Source organism: Felis catus, chromosome C1 (assembly GCF_018350175.1).
Source record: "Felis catus isolate Fca126 chromosome C1, F.catus_Fca126_mat1.0, whole genome shotgun sequence".
In the NCBI taxonomy this organism is placed as follows: domain Eukaryota; kingdom Metazoa; phylum Chordata; class Mammalia; order Carnivora; family Felidae; genus Felis; species Felis catus.
Genome location: NC_058375.1, coordinates 87,129,899 through 87,146,977, shown reverse-complemented (window position 1 = coordinate 87,146,977; position 17,079 = coordinate 87,129,899). Strand labels below are relative to the sequence as shown.

Sequence of the window (17,079 nt, the reverse complement as noted above, 5' to 3'; positions counted from 1 at the left end):
AATTTAAGTTAATTAAGGTATTAATTAATGAATGTAGTTAAGTACTAAGGAATAAGATTTTGTCATGTAAGATTGAGCTTTAGAGCTTTAGAGGTAATACATGATACATTGTATTACCTAATTTTTAATTTTTTTCTTCCTCCTAAAACCAAATTTTACCTCCTTGGGGCATTATCACCTCCACTGTTAATACATGTTATGTATGTTTTTCAAGGTTACTAGTAGTTCTCATTTCAGAAATGGGGCTTTAACTTCTTTATAAAGTGGAGTGTACATGTAGACAATAAACCTCTATCATATGGCTTAAATTTGGCAGATTATTATGTTAACAAAGCCCTCCCTTCTTTATCTTCTCTATCAAAACCCTCTTTTCAGGGTGCCTGGGTGGCTCAGTTACAGCATCCAACTCTTGATCTCAGCTCAGGTCATGATCTCAGCGTTCATGAGTTTGAACCCTGCATCTGTGCTGATGGCACAGAGCCTGCCTGGGATTTGTCTGTGCCTCTCTCTTTCCCTGTCTCTCAAAATAAATAAGTAAACTTAAAAAAAATTATATATAAAAAAATTCATGCCAACCTGATGGAGGTAAAAGTGGGAGAGAAAGAGCATAAAAAGGGAAAAACACTCTTTAACATTGTTATCTTTATTCTTTCACTATATATCTTAAACATATTTAAACATTTCTAGATGAATTACTTTGTTTACGAATTTCAATTTTTAAGGAATGTGCACAGTACAGGTAGTCCTGTCTTTGCATAGCTCTATGTGTAGAAATTAATTACCATGGTTTAAATAACACTAGTCCAAAAACATGGCTCAAATTTCATTTACTATGTTGTTATACCTCTGGGTAATTACATAAAGTTCAATTTGATTATGACTCTTTAGTCCACAAATCACTATGTACATAAAAGATGCGCATCATGATTAACGACTAATCACATCACTTTTTTTCAGTCTATCAACGACTGGTTACTGTCTATCTCCTATTCAGTTCTCAGCAAAAAGTTTAATTGTGCTGCCTCCCTTTTTCCAAGTGATAAACTCACATTTTTAAAACGAGTAATCAAAAAAAGGAACTGGCTAGTAGAGCTGAACGTGTAGCAATGAAGAGTGAAAACACTAGAAGTGAAGTTCAAATCCAACGTATATCTGATTGTGGCAATGTTGACACCATTATGGTTCAAAAGACTTTAGAAAAGCAGCCAAGGGGGGGCGCCTGGGTGGCTCAGGCGGTTAAGTGTCTGACTTCAGCTCAGGTCATGATCCCACGGTCCGTGAGTCTGAGCCCCGTGTCAGCCCCTGTGCTGACAGCTCAGAGCCTGGAGTCTGGTTCAGATTCTGTGGCTCCCTCTCTGTCTGACCCTCCCCCGTTCATGCTCTGTCTCTCTCTGTCTCAAAAATAAATAAATGTTAAAAAATACTTAAAAAAAAAAAAAGGAAAGAAAAGCAGCCAAGGGAAGTTAGTAAAAGTGAACTTAGGACATCAAGGAAAACAGTGATTGTGATAAAGAGGAAGACTTCCAGTGGAAGTGACAACATCAGAAAACTTCACATTAAAGCAACTCAGAGATATTTTAGGACACTAAATGTGCAAACTACCCCCAGAAATCTTGGAAGACATTTCAAACTTAGAGTACAGCAATCCTACAAAGCATACAAAGGTGCTCACTCTCTACCATGTTATACCAAGAGAAATAGCAGGCACTATTCAAAGTACTCTCAATAACTTTTTTATACGGAGTGCTTGGGCAGCTCACTCAGTTAACCATCCAACTCCTGATTTTGGTTCAGGTCATGATCTCACGGCTCCTGGGATTGGGCACAGCATTAGGCTGTGCACTTACAGTATGGAGTTGCTTGGGATTCTCTCTTTCTCTGCCCCTCCCTCGCCCATGCTCTCTTTCTCTCAAAATAAATAAATTTAAAAATAATAATGATTTTTATAGAAACAAGACGCTTTAATTTTCAATGTTTTTTTTTAATTTTAGTGAAGTATATATTAGTTTTACTACATTTTTATTTCTCTGCACAGATACAACCAACAGTAAGAAAGTTTTAATGTTTGACAAAAGTGTTTAGAAGCCACAGGAAAACAGTAAATTTCCCCACTGATTATTGGGATTGGTTTGGACAGATTTAGTTTGCATATCAATTTTACTATTATACTCTCTTCAGCAAAGCAAGAAATGCGTATTCTCTGATGCTGTACCATTCATTCATCAAGCTCCAATGTCTGGTCCTATACACTCATTTGTATTATTTAATTTAAATAAATCTCATTGATTGAACATGTTAGCAAACACCAGATATTCAGTAAACTATGGATTAGGTCCCCCATGCAGATCCCTGAAAGACCTGGGACAGTAACTTGTGGTGTTTGCTCAATTTTGGTCTCCATTTACTTCCTGGTAATGAATGGGCACTAAAATGTGCTGGTAGCCACCTACAGCACTAAAGGAATTTTTTTTCCTTCTCTCTCCTTTCTCTTGACCTTCCGGTTGACCCTTGTTATGATTTTCTCTCTCAAGACTTTCTAATCCTTTTCTTGTACTAAGGCTCATCTGAGGAACAGAATTTTTGAAAAGCAAAAATATAGTTGCAAGGAACGAAAGTCAGGTTCTATAAATACATAGTAAGAATTGAATTTCAAAGTGTCCCCTGTTTCATTAGCTCTTTTCCAAGTAGAGCTTCCAACCTATTCCTCATCCCAACACTTATGAAAAAATATTTGACATAATCTGGTATTTTGTTTCTAAAATATAGATAAAGATGACTTTCATAAAAGACCTGCATGTAAAAAGACAACCAATTAAAATGGATGTGTAATTTTTTTCTTCCCCCGTAGGATCAAAGAGAAAAAAAAAAAGAAATCTATTAGCAGGAGAAGGACATATTTTTACTCTGTCTCTGTCTCCTTGGATAATTTATAGTCATGTAACTTAAAAAAAATTTCAAAAGAACTTTGTGTGTGTATACACATAGAGGACTTGTAAAAGCAAAGTAGGATTACATGAAGTTGCTGGAACTCAGTTTTATGATAGCAACATTCTATTTGGTATACTTAATAATAATTACTCCTCCAAATACTAATAATATAAATCTGAATTGTAACAATAGTTTCATTAGATATATTGGAACCTTTAGTCAGAAGTCGCTTAAATGTTTCTCAATTATTAGTATGCATGTTCAGTATGTAGGAAATTTGTTAAAAAAAAACAAACAAACAGAGATTCCAAGTCAGAAGGACTTGGGTAAAGCTGAGGAATCTGCTCTTTTAAAAAACCTCTTAGATAATTCTGATGCTGATGCATTAAGGAATAAACTAAGAAATAGTGAAGAAAGAGACATACGTGTCACTCTTCTAGTACATTGTGAATCTAAGGCAGTCAAATGAAGGTAGAAATGTAGAGTTTATGGAATTAGATTACTTGACTTCAACGCTGACTCCTTCAATTACTAAATGTGTGATCATGGTTAAACCAAAAACTTTCTCTGTGGCTCAGATCCCTCATGTGTAAAACGCTAACTAAAACAAAATATCTTTCAATGGTTCTTGTGAAGATGATGTCAAATAATCCTTCTAAAGGTTTAGCACAATGCCCCAGCATGTAGGAAATGCTTAAAAGCAGCTGATTCATATTGTTGCTGGGTTTTTTTCTTTCTTTTCTCCATAGGTTTAGCAGATCACCATTGTGTTTCCTGATGTTCTAATCCCATGTAAGAATGCATTGTAAGATGTCCCTGTACCATAGTTTAATTTCATATAATTCTTAATTTCTTCTCTATTTATTCTGTTTGAATTTTAAGAGGCAGAGACCTTAACTACTGCTTTCTTCTAACACCTCCTTCTACATAGACATCCCTGGTTAACTATCATATCAGAAAGTTGTCCTTATCTGATTGCTTATCTGTGCATGTCCTTGTGGCCCTCACTGCTCCCTCTGTTCTACCAAAGGAGTAGCTCTGAAGAGGGGGAAGATTATGATCTCACTGGAGTCAGGGCTAAAAATGTTATCTTCATTAAGCCAAGTCACTGTAGCACTATTAAACGGTTTGATTACTGCAAAAACTATAATTTTATTGGCACACTGTATAGTCAAGTGCAGAGACACTATATTTCACCTCAGTTGATCCTTTTGGGGCTTAAGTCTTTAAAGTCTCTGAATTTTTAACAAAATAAATAAACACAAAATTCATAGTATACATATCCATATTATATATACATATATACATGTAATACATTATACATATACATAAAATATACACATAATATAAATTTTATATATATACACACACACATATGATATATATCAGATACCAAAGACAAATATCAAAGGCAAAAAAAAACAGAGGAAGGGGTTTAAATAATAATGACCAGTGGTATTTCCCAAATTCAGTAATCAGATATTCCCTTCTTCCTTCCATAATGATAAGTGAATGAGGGGAGGCACAAAGAACAGAAATGTTTCTCTAGTAAACTCCTTCCTCATGGAAATGCAAGGAGATGAGAATTAGCAGGACTAATCAATATTCATCCTGGAATGTACCATAAGTACACTGGTAAGGCCCATCAGCTGTTGAAATACTGACATAAAATGCAAATTTGGATATGAAATTACTGGCTCTTAGCTCATGTCCCCTACAGCAGGTTTATATCTGCTATTTTCTAAACCCCAAAATGATGGATACTTTGCAGTTGATTCAACTCTGCAGTTGAAATTTTGGAGCCATGCTTGTTACAAAATGGCTGGGTTTTATTATACTTCCTTACAAATTAATCAATAGCTGACCAATTGGTATATATAATGTATAAAGATATAATAATAGTGTATATAAAGCAATTAGTATTGAATAATATAAATATTACATATACAGAGTCATAATTAATAACTGAATATCTTGACAAAAATACCTGGATTTCCCTACAAGACACTCCACATATAGGACTGAGTCAGTACTTTCACCTGGACCTTTGTCTTTCCCACCAACTCCTAGGATATCTGCAGGCACCAGTAACTAAAGGTTCAACGTATCTGCAACATACATTTGCTACATACTTTGAATATTCCTTCTGGAAATCAGTTTTTTCCCCTTATCAATGCCATAGTAAGTAAAACACTTAACTAGATGCAATAGTTCATTATAGCGGAATGCCACTCTCCAAAGTCCAGAGGCGCACCAAAAACAAACAAAAAACCCAAAAGCGATGCCTAAGAAAATAACTAATTAGAAATTCATATCCACAGAAGGTATCACCGTCATATTTTCTGCCACCTTAGTCTACTAGACCTTTACCCCTTCTAACTAATCTTTTGCCTAAAGTAGTTACTGGTTAGTCGTAGACAAAACAAAAAAAAAAAAAAAGAAAGAAAAAAGAAAAAAAAAAGAAAACCCACTTCTTGCTACTTAAAGATCATGGCTAAGATGAAAAAAGGAAGCATCCTCCTTCACACAGCAGCCTGAAAATAGGTCCTCAGAGAACGAAAAAAGATCTTAGAATGCACTTTCTCTAAGGTATTTATTTGCATATGGTGGCTTGTAATGTTATTAGCATAGTACAGTCCTTCTTCAGCAACACTGGATGACCTCAGATTCTAACAGAAGAAATCACTTCTAGATGGAATACTGGTACGTGTGATGTTTGGAAATTCTAGTCGCCTGAAAGTTAATGACTGCTATATATTTTCCCAATGGTACTTACAAATTTCACAAGATTATTGTTTAAGAAGATCGTGCCCTAAGGCTCTTGACACTTACCCTTATGTAATACGTACAAATTTAATTCTGCTTTCTCCATACATTTACTTTGAAAATGTTAAAAAAAAAAATACAGAGAAGTCCACATCCAGTATTAATATGTTAATGTATTATAGTTCATGTGTGTAACATACATAAAAGAAATCAAACAGTACTAATCATGTTGAAAATTATATTATTTCCCTCTATTCCCAGGGGCACCAGCAATCATGCCTATATTTATTTTCCAAACCACCTTATTTTTATTTATTAGTGTCTACAAATGATGGTAGTATTATTTTGCATGTTTTATTTATATAAATTTCATCATCTTGACATATAATTTCAACTTTATTTTTATCCTATTATGTTGATGTATTTAAGCCAAGTACATTTATTTTAGAAATGGATATATAATATTTTATTTCTTCTTTTCCTACTAGAAACATTTAGACAGTTTCTCTAATTTCCCTATTATCATCAGTTCTGCAAAAGGCATCTAAATAGTCCTTAGGCATATGTATGATACGTTCTCTAAAGTATATATAGAGTATTACAAGTTCTGTCTCACAGGCTATGTACCTTTTTAACCTTACATTATTTATTTTCCTATTTATTCTCTAAATTGCTTTCCATTAGCAGAATATGAGCACTACATTTTGCCACATGGCAAATAAAACTTAATGTTTTCAGATTCTTACATTTTTTTCCAAATTTAGGAATGTGAAATTTTATCTCATTTTTTAAATTTCATTTTTCTGTTTACTAGTGAAGTTGAACATCTTTTCATATATATTGTATTTTTTTATTTTTTTTAAATTCTTTTAATGTTTATTTTTGAGAGAGACAGAGACAGAGCACAAGAAGGGGAGGAGCAGAGAGAGAGGGAGACACAGAATCTGAAACAGGCTCCAGGCTCTGAGCTGTCAGCACAGAGCCCAACGCGGGGCTTGAACTCACAAACTGTGAGATCATGACCTGAGCCGAAGCCAGATGCTCAATTGCCTGAGCCACTGAGGTGCCCCTATATATTGTATTTTTCAAGTGCAGGGTATATAATCTAATGAAATGTTTCTGCTGCTGTAGTTATTTTTTAAAAGCAGTCTAATTGGTATTAAGTACTCTAGGAAGAGATTTTATTTTAAGTAATATAAACAAAAAAATAAGAAGGTGAGGTATTTCTGGATGTGTAACTTGACTGTTCTAAGTCACAGACTATGGAATTTCTCTCTACATATACGTAACCCATATGTTGGGTTTTTCCCTCACACACTCAAAGATTACATTTTGAATTAATTATAATGTAGATTTTTTTCTGTGTCCCTTCACTAATTCAGTTAACCCAATTAATTCATTAACCTAATTAAAGCCAATAAATATTTTCCCTACTCCCCAAAATGAATATAACAGATGTGCTTTATTATTTTTTCAAATTACTGATACATCACTTTATGCCCAAGATTGAAATTTCAATTAATTTACAATTATCCACTTAGCAATCAGGCACACAATTCTTTCAAGTCACCCTTAAATTAAGTTAAAAGAAATAAATACTTAAGTTGGGAATGAGAACCGAAAAAGAGATCACCTTTGTCCAGGGTCTATGATTACTAATAATCCCAGATCATCTTGATACAGTGCCTGGGATGGAGATGAGCAGAAGACTGTTCTATTTTGGGTTTACCCTTACCTATGGGGGTTTTAGTACTTTAACATCTCAGCTCAAACAAAGGACAGGAGCTGGGGATGGGGGCAGAGGAAGGCACTACAGGGTAGTACCTTAATGGTAGAATCTGGAATTCCATTTGCATCCCCCCACCAGGTAGCTCCTTCTGAAGGTAGAAGATGCTCTTAATGGAAAACTGGCCATAAATGTGAGGTTTCATTCTATTTCTTTACTCTCCTAGATCTTGGTCCCATACTTCATCATTGCCATTTTAGTGCTACAAGGCCTTCGAGTAATTGCATTTACATTTTTCCTGGCCCTTCTAGTCATTCTCAGTTACAGAGCTGGACCAAATTACCCAGACTTGCATCACTAGAAGTCCTTGGGAATACTGGTGTTTATTTGTAAATATGTAGATCTTCCTTCATGGATTTTTTTTCTTTACCCCTGCTAAATTCTATCAAAATCAAAATCCATCTTCAAAACTCTAGGTCAAACTTATTACTGATTAGTAGGAACACAATGGAGATTTTAAATGAATATGTAAAATAATCTCTTTTGTTATGTATTTTCAAATATGGATGCCATGAAATTCTCCCCTCCCTGTTAGCACATACTATGTCTTACACTGAGAGATGAAGCCTAATTATCTTCCCTTTAAATCTGGGCTGGTTTTAGTTACATGCTCAAACAAAAAAAAAAATATGCAGCAAATATGACTCCTGGGACTTTTAATTCTGGGTCATAAAACTCCTTGAAGTTTCTGCCCAAATCTTTTAAAATATGAGCTCTTGACACTCCCCACAATCAAGTATTATGAAAAAAAACTGAGAAGAAAAACCTTGAGAGAGGGTGCTGGGGGCCCAGGAAAGGATTTCTAGATGAGATGACATTTTAAATGTTTATTTTTGAGAAAGAGAGAGAGAGAGAGAGCGTGAGCTGGGGAGGGGCGGAAAAAGAGGGAGACACAGAATCCAAAACAGGCTCCAGGCTCTGAACTGTCAGCACAGAGCCTGACATGGGGCTCTAACTCACCAACCATGACATGATGACCTGGGCAGAAGTCAGACACTTAACCCACTGAGCCACCCAGGCACCCCATAGTTGAAATGACATTTTAAATGAAACTTAAAAGCATTGGGATGCCTGGGTGGCTCAGTTATTTGAGCCTCTGACTTCAGCTCAGGTCATGATCTCACGGTTCATGGGTTTGAGCCCCACATCGCGCTCTGTGCTGACAGCCCAGACCCTGGAGCCTGCTTTGGATTCTGTGTCTTCCTCTCTCTCTGCCCCTCCCCTGCTGACACTCTGCCTCTCTCTCTCTTGCTCTCTCTCTCTCAAAAATAAATAAACTTAAAAAAAAATGCAGAAAAAGAGGGGCACCTGGGTGGCTCAGTTGGTGAAGTGTCCAACTCTTGATTTCAGGTCAGGTCACGATCTTATGGTTCATGAGATGGAGCCCCGCATCAGGCTCCGCACTGACAATGTGGAGCCTGCTTGGAATTCCCTCTCCTCCTCTGCCCCTCCCCGGCTCATTCACACTGTCTCTCTCTCTCTCAAAATAAATAAATATTGTTTCAAAGCAGGGAAAGGATCATTCAAACAAAAGAAAAGCTATTAATGACAGAGGAGAGAACAATATCAAGGGACCTACAAGCATTAAAACTTTACTGCATTCAAATTATTAGTAGACAATGGTTAGAACAAAGACTGAAGAGAAAGACTGAAGAGAAAGAGAAGACTGTCATATCATGCAGAGCCCTGGATAAACCAGTTTAAAGAGTCCAGACTTGGTCATGTAGAAGATAGGAAGACATTGAAGGCCTTTAATATGAGAAGTAACTGGGTCAAATTAGTCTTTAAATCAACCATCTCAGGTCCTGTGTGGATAATAAATTTTAGGTTGAAAGTAGAAGTAAAGAAATACTGATGATAAAGAAAGGGAAGGAAACCACTATAATAATTTAGAAGATAGAAAATGAGCTCCTGACTTAGGTATGAAGCAATAAGTGGTACAAATGTACAGATATTATGGAGGAAAATATGGAGAAAAAATTAACAGAATTTTTGAAGTACTGAGTGCTTGTTGCTTTGCAACATAGAGAAAATTGTGCTACAAGCTAATACGATTCGGGAAAAATACTGATTTGAAATATTGAGTTTGAGGTGCCCAGAAGAAATCAAGTTAGTGACATCTAGCAAAGCTTGGGCATATAAATATTATGCATGAAGGAATTAGGGTCAGAAATTCACTCATTCATTCATTCATGAAATCATTATTGATTAAGTGACTATCAGGTGCCAGGCAGTACTCTAGATGATTAGATTAGAACAGAATATCAAAGACCTTTTATTAAATATATTATAATAAAAGAGACAGTAAATAATCTACCTAATAAAAAATACCAAATAGAGAATGATTGTGGTGTTATTTTAGGGAGGGTAGTTAGGAGAGACAGAGGATCTGGATGAAAATGGCTTGACAGCAAGCAAGAGAGAAAAGTCACCTCAAGAGAGAATAGAAGAGGGCAAACAAAGTGTGGCAGTACTTTTGTAGATCAAATACATTAGAAAAAGAATCAAAGACTACTTCATTTATCTAATAAAGGTGAAAATTTTCTCGAAGGTTTCTATAACCTATTGGATAGTTCTTTGCATTTCTCTAAAAGACCTAAGTCCATCAATGTTAAATAATAGGTTAAAGTCAAAATAGGTAATGGCATTTCTTTTAACAAAATGAAGCATCTCTGGAATGCTTACGTAGTATAATGTATATGGAAGCAGCACACCATACAAGCATATCATACAAAAGAAAACTAATATACAAAAAAGCCAACACTATAACCTATTATATAATTAAAACTTACTTTTGAAATATTGGGTATAAATGTTTAAAATGTTACATTTTTGTTCTAGGTATTATACATGTACACAATTTCATATAAGCTTATTTTTACACATGCTTTTATAGACAGTACTGGTTAAAATTTCTGTAGTGATTTATAAATTTCAAAGGAATTTTGTACCCATTTTAGGCATGGACGGCTGACTTTAATTAGATACATAAATATCAAATATCTTCTAATGCATGTAGCAAAAGATGAAAAGTTTCTACATCTATGCTATGCCTATTTTATCACTTTGTTCTAAGTTTCGGTTACCAGTTTAAGTTATAGTAACCAACATGAAGGGACTGTGAAGACAAAAGTAGACATACCATTTCCTTTCCATTACAGAACTCTTTTGAATAGCTAATATAGACACAAGATATGAAGAGCTTCATGGACTTTCATTTTTCAGGGAGAAATGCTGTGTAAATTGCTATGTGTAGATAAGGTATGATATGACCTACAATGTCATCAAATCGATTTTATGAAAATATATTGTAAGGGGGTTTTACTATAAAACACGTGATGAAAAACAATAGTCAGAATTCTTTTGGAAAAGCTAATTTTAGTTTGTTTTAAAGAGAGAGAGAAGTGCTAGAGTATTGGTGCGTTTGTGCTGGGCATTAGACACAGCTTTTGCTTTTCATTGGCATGTTTAATAAAGTTTTTGTTTTGTTACCAAATTTGATTGTTCTCTACAAATGGCTAAGCTTTTCTTATAGCAAAGTGTGTTGAAAGTATGCTAAGATCATCTGTTTTCATTTGTAACATAATTGCCTTTCATTTCTTACTTGTTACCATCTTCTCTCCTATTTTTTTTCTGACAAAATGTCATAGAATTTGTTTTAACTCCTTGTTATAAATGATCTTCCAGTGCCATGAAATATAGAAAAATTGAGACTTAAAGGGTAAAAAATGTGCCCATTTAAGAGTTTTGGTCCAATCATTATTAATAGCGTGAACCATGTATGGGATCAAAACAATTTTTATCTTTCGTAAAAAAAAATCATCATTAAAAGAATAGATGTTGATCTTATGTTTATGAGGATTATGAATTCATATTACTTTTTTATGTGTCTGTTAAACACAGCCCCTCATATTCAAATAAGCATGCTGCACTGTGTGTGAGAGGTGGAGGTGGACAAGATGGTAGAAGACATTCTGAAGAGAGAGGAGTATACATAAAAATAAATAATTATGTTGTATTTAGTATAGGTAATACAAATGCACTAATATAGCCACACATCTACTATACCTCTGCAATTTCATTTTCAAATTGTGCAATGATCTGAAATGTTTAGAAATGGATACAGAATAAAATTTCCAGTAATTTTTATGTATGAATCATTGAAAAACATAATCTATGCTGATTTATCCCAGATGGATGGATGGATAGATAGAAGATACACATTAGGTTAAGAAACAAGTTTAAAAAGAGAAAAAAAAAGAACCCAAATATGTTCTAGAAAGTTATCCCAAAGGGTGTCAGATGTAACTCTACAGTTTTATCTATTCACCTCAAAAGGAAATTTCTGATTTCTATTTTCTGTTTCTGGTAGGAAATAATGGGAATTTCCAACTGTGATTATGATTGCTCGGGTTATCGTTAAACTAATAGCCCTCGATAATTCTACCTTCTTTCTCTTATTCTTCAATTCCTTTTATATGCATGATCTATCTATTCAAAAGGAGTTTTCAAATTTACATTTCTTCTTGTTATTTATATTTCATAAGGGAAAAAGAAACCTCAAGTAATGACATACACGTGTATCCATATTCATAATATCAGGATAAAAATAGAGGCAATACATGACATAAATCCTTAGGGACTATAACTTTCCAAGACATTTGAATCCTAATTTAGATTTATTGTATTAAAATATGAAGACTTTTCAGTAAAAGATTGATAGAGATTTTGTACACAGTATGTATCCAATACGTCAAACGATTTATCTTTTTTTTCTTTTATTAAGGAAGCAATGGCCATATCAGTTCACATATTTTAATCCTTAGGAAATAACATTTCTAGAAAAATCAACAAAAGACATAACCCAAGGAGGTATAACTGTGTGAGGAGATTTCAAGGTGGTTGCCAACCCCTCCCCACTTTTCACCTTATGGCAAACACTTTTTTCTGGTTTCAAACAAAAGAAGCTGCTTAAGTATAGTTAAGTGACAGGAAGTGTATGAGAGAGTTTGTTATTTACCCTTTCTTGCTCTTGTGAGGCAGTTGTTCTGCCCTGTTTCTTGAGCTCAGGGAAACAGAAGTATTTAGAAGCTTAGAAATAATCACCTTCCCCATCCCACTGTCCATCCATCACTGAATTCTTCTTCGGGCATAAACACACGCCAGATTGACAGGGAAATTATATTTCTGGGTATGGCTGTGTGTGAGGAGAAGAGATTTCAGCTGTGTCTTGGAAGCAGAGGTCACTAATGGAATATCCCATTTATGATAAAAAAGAAAGCTTCTTTATTTATGCACAATATCTTTAGATGAGCAAAAGTCCTAGACAGGAAAATACTCATTAATACCTAACTAGATTACTTCAATAGGCTACTTATAAATGACGGTGTAAATATGCATATATAATAGCCACAGGCTGGGTGCCTTGAACAGAAAATTCACATTGATAGTCTGCACTGCAAACTTTGTTTAAAGCGCTAAATATGCTATCAAATCCTCTGACAATGACAGCAGAAGGTTCCAGACACTATTTGTTTCATAATCCTATCTAGCTGACTCTTTACTTCTTTGCAGCTCAAGTTGCCACCAAATGCTGAACTGGAGCGCGAGAGTCAATCCTTGTTTGGTTAATAAATTCCCAGCAACATATACCCCCAAGCCCCCAGGAGCTGTAGTGATGTCATATCCGTTGCCCAGGTCTCCACACCTCTCTCAGCAGTTACTCCCTTTATCTTTTTCTTGGGTCAAAACTTTTGAGGTGGGCTGGCTAGACAGCAGCGGGAGAGAGGGTAAACTAGGGCGCGGGTTGGAGGAGCTTCAGCACCTCGGTCAGCGCCCACTGCAGCCCAACCCACCCTCTTGAGCTCGCGCGGACTCCCAGCTCTGAGAATGCCTGCGGAATGATCGCCCCCCAGGGCGGCTGCCGCTGCTGCCGCTACTGCTACCGAAGCTACTGCTACCTCTGCTGCTGCTCTTGCTCCTGCTCCTGCCACCGCCTCTGTCTCTACTCTGCTCTGACTGGCAGGCAGAAAGTGCAACTGACGAGGGAAAGGTCTCCGCAGTGAGAGTGGAGTGGCTACATAAAAGAGTAAAGAGAGGGCAAAAACCCAGATCAGAATGCAGGCGACGTCTAACCTACTCAATCTCCTGCTGCTGTCTTTGCTTGCTGGATTAGATCCTTCCAAGGTATGGGCAATATTTAACTTGTTTGAAATAAATGTGCAATATGTAACAAACCGACCAAAAATGCAAATAAATATGCCAAAGGCGGGGGGGGGGGGCAAGAGAGAGTCGAAAGACAGCTCTTCCAGCTATCTTGTGCCTGGCTTATCCCTACTGCTTGTAAGATAACAAGGTGAACTACTGGAGGAATAGCTCCTCAAGGTAGAGTCCAGGCAAGGGGGGGGGGGGGGGGCGGGGAGGGACCAGGCGCGGAATATAATGTGTAGGGGCAGAGGGCTATGCGGTTCTCGGGGGGAATTTAGCTTATTCCGTATCCCAGTGCTTAATGTTCTCTTCTGAAGCCGGACGGGCAATGCAAATGAGTTAGCAGTTGAAACAATGCAATTTGTAAACATGTATTAGGAGATGGTGCACTGTTTCTTTGTTGAAAACAGAAAAGCGTTTTCCAGCTGATCCTGGTCAATAATACTCCCATCGCAGACGTGCTGCGGTTTGTGTCCAAAACATTTAGGATGCTGCTTGTAACACACACGGCAGAGCAGCAGAGCTACACTCTGCCATGGCTGAGAGGCGTTCGTGAAAGGGGCTTGTGTTTATTTGCTTCTTTCTTTTTATTAAGAAAATTACGAAGCACTGAGGAAGTTCTGATTACCAGTGTTAAGAAACAGGAAGTGAGAACCCTACCAAACTAGGGAGGGCAGTAGGAAGGATGAGTTGTCTCACAGATCTTGAACTCCGAAAATTATCCAGTAACTGGTAATTAAAGTGAACGCTAAGCTCTTTTGATAAAAAGGTAGAAAAATATAGAAATATTTTCAGCTGTGTAAGAGAAATGTCTTGACGATAAAGTGAGATAATTTGAGAGCTCAAGCATTCTAAGAAAATCACAATTATCTGGAATAAGAGATAAGACATCTGGCAAAAAGAGTAAGAGATACAATTTTTTAAATCATTTTTCTTATTTAGCCTGTCAAGAGCACTTTGACTAAACAGAAAAAGTGATACCATGTTACAAAACCATTGGAAGCTGCATTTTGGAATATTGCAAAGTTATTTTTAAAGCTTTACATTATCTGTGCACTGTAGAGAAATGAAGTTTCTTTTCATATTTGGATACATACAACTAAGATGTAACCAAGCATGATCTAATACTGTGGTTGACAGAATATTTCTAGGCCTAATATAGTATATAGTGAAAACTTAGAATCATATCATACACACTTGTAGTTATTTCTGTGCACTTTTCATATTTAGAGAGATCTGATGAGAATTTTATTTTAAGCTATGGTTGTGCTGATATTGTCACTGTGACATCTTCACACAGTGTTTGAATGCCATCTTAATGATCGTAATAGAGTATTTTACATACTAAGGGGTAGCTTAAAAGCATTTTACATCCAGGTAAAATGTGATGATTTTATTTATTTATTTATTTATTTATTTATTTATTTATTTATTTATTGCCTCTGGATGTATAGTGACTCATTCTACCACTCTCATTCTATTATGTTGGTTACCACTTTTGAACATATTCTGCTGTATATCTCTTTTGGAATATTTTTGGTAAAACATTTTTAAAAAGCAAAGCCAATTCCTGAGTTACTGCAGAAAAAAATCATGTAAAGTGAATTTGTCATTCTTTAAAATGAATTCAGAAATGTAGAGCTATACTAACAACTACATGTGTGATTTGTCTGATATCTTTAGTGCATAAATATCTTCAATTCTTGAACCCCATCTTACCCAAATTCAATATATAAAAACAATAAAGAGCTATCAAATACAGAGATCAAGTCCCCAAATAAATGACCCATTTTAGTCAATATGATCTTTTCTAGTATTGACAAGTTTATTTGTGTGTATTCAACAGTATAAAACTTTTGCTTTAGACTTAACTGGGGCTATTTGGTACAAGTGAGCTGAGAAATCCAGGGAAAGAAAGGTATACATTAACTTTTCAAATTGTCCTTTTCAGATTCTAGATACTACAATAAAGTGTGCAAAGAACACATGATAGTTTGTTCTACACCACATATGACATTATAGAAAATATTAAAAGATTCATAGCAAGTGATTCTAAGGTCTAAAATGCTTTTGGACTAGTAGACAAAATTTGCTTTAAAAAAGTGAATAAAAGCTACTTTTGTATGTTTTAGCAAACTGTTGTTGGTCACCAAACTATAGCATCCCTCCCAACCAAATCACAAATGGTACCACTGAATTCTCAAAATAATTGTCAATTAGATTATGAACTAGGAATTTTCACAAATTTTGTTTATTGCATTAACTACTTAAGGGTTTAGATAATAAAATTATCATTCATAATATAAATTATGTATGGTGAAATTGAAATAAAACCCAATAATATAGAAGCATATAAGATCACAGTTTTTGGACAATAAGCAATAATTAAGTGGTAGCATTTAAATATACACAAATTCAAAACAGCTGTTTTGAACATACTAATTTGCTAGAACTGATATACTTCATAATCACATTTTTAAATAAATGCATTCACATATTCCTCTGTATAACTACACTTTATAGTAAACATCTGTATAATTACCCAGTATGCACAGAAATTGGCAAAATAAGAGAGCTCTTAAAATTGAATACATTTTTTCAGGCACAGGATTGCCACATATACCAAATATTAGAAATGTAAATCTTAGTGATCCTTGTATACTAATTTATCTAAAAACAAAAAGGCTTTCTACCAACAGTGCCAATTCCATTTCATGGAAGACTATATAACATTTAGGTTTATGATCATTTTTCCTGAGATTGAAACTCCCAGACCTTATATGGCATTTTATAAGGTGCTTAAGTATCGCCATCTTATGGCAAGATAAGTTACTTGAAAGTCAATTTTATTTTTAAATTAAAAAAAAAAGCCCAAACTTCTATATTCATAGAATGGATTAACTTTCAGTATGTACTTTCTTTTCTCTCATTTAATATATCATAATTGGCAAATTTAGTATTTTCTTTCAGCAGAGGAAGTCATTTTACCACTAATTAATTATTTGTATTTTTACATAGATTACCAATTTTCCTCTCAGGAAAATTATGAGAACTATGTTTTCTTAATTAAAATCTTATTAACAAGTTTCTAGTTCCATTTAGAAAAACTCAGAAGTATATTACTTTGCCTATTTTAAGAGAAATTAATTTTATTTGTAATGGAGTGCCTGAATTATAGGCAATGTGCCAAACCATCATTCATTTAATAAGTAAATTGAAAATAAGAGTGAAAGCTTGTAGGAATTCAATTACTGCTTAGTTTTATAGAGAAAGGACTATTTCAGTACAGGAAATTCCTGAGAATGGCTGCTAGATGGCATCTCTGTGCTTTTAAACTAAACACATGAGTTCAGTAATGACCTTGATAGTAGGAGAGTGAAACTCTCTTTCTT

At 35.1% G+C, this 17,079-nt stretch overlaps 1 protein-coding gene across 1 annotated transcript in view; it reads left to right on the top strand.

The window, feature by feature from the left end:
* Nucleotides 1-13,196: 13,196 nt before the first annotated feature.
* OLFM3 (olfactomedin 3) overlaps nucleotides 13,197-17,079 on the top strand; it is a 189,986-nt gene continuing 186,103 nt past the window's right edge. Inside the window, exon 1 of the mRNA XM_011284827.4 lies at nucleotides 13,197-13,666. Within this exon, the coding sequence (XP_011283129.1) occupies nucleotides 13,598-13,666 (69 nt within the window). The 5' untranslated portion in view covers nucleotides 13,197-13,597. The remainder of the gene's footprint in view (nucleotides 13,667-17,079) is intronic.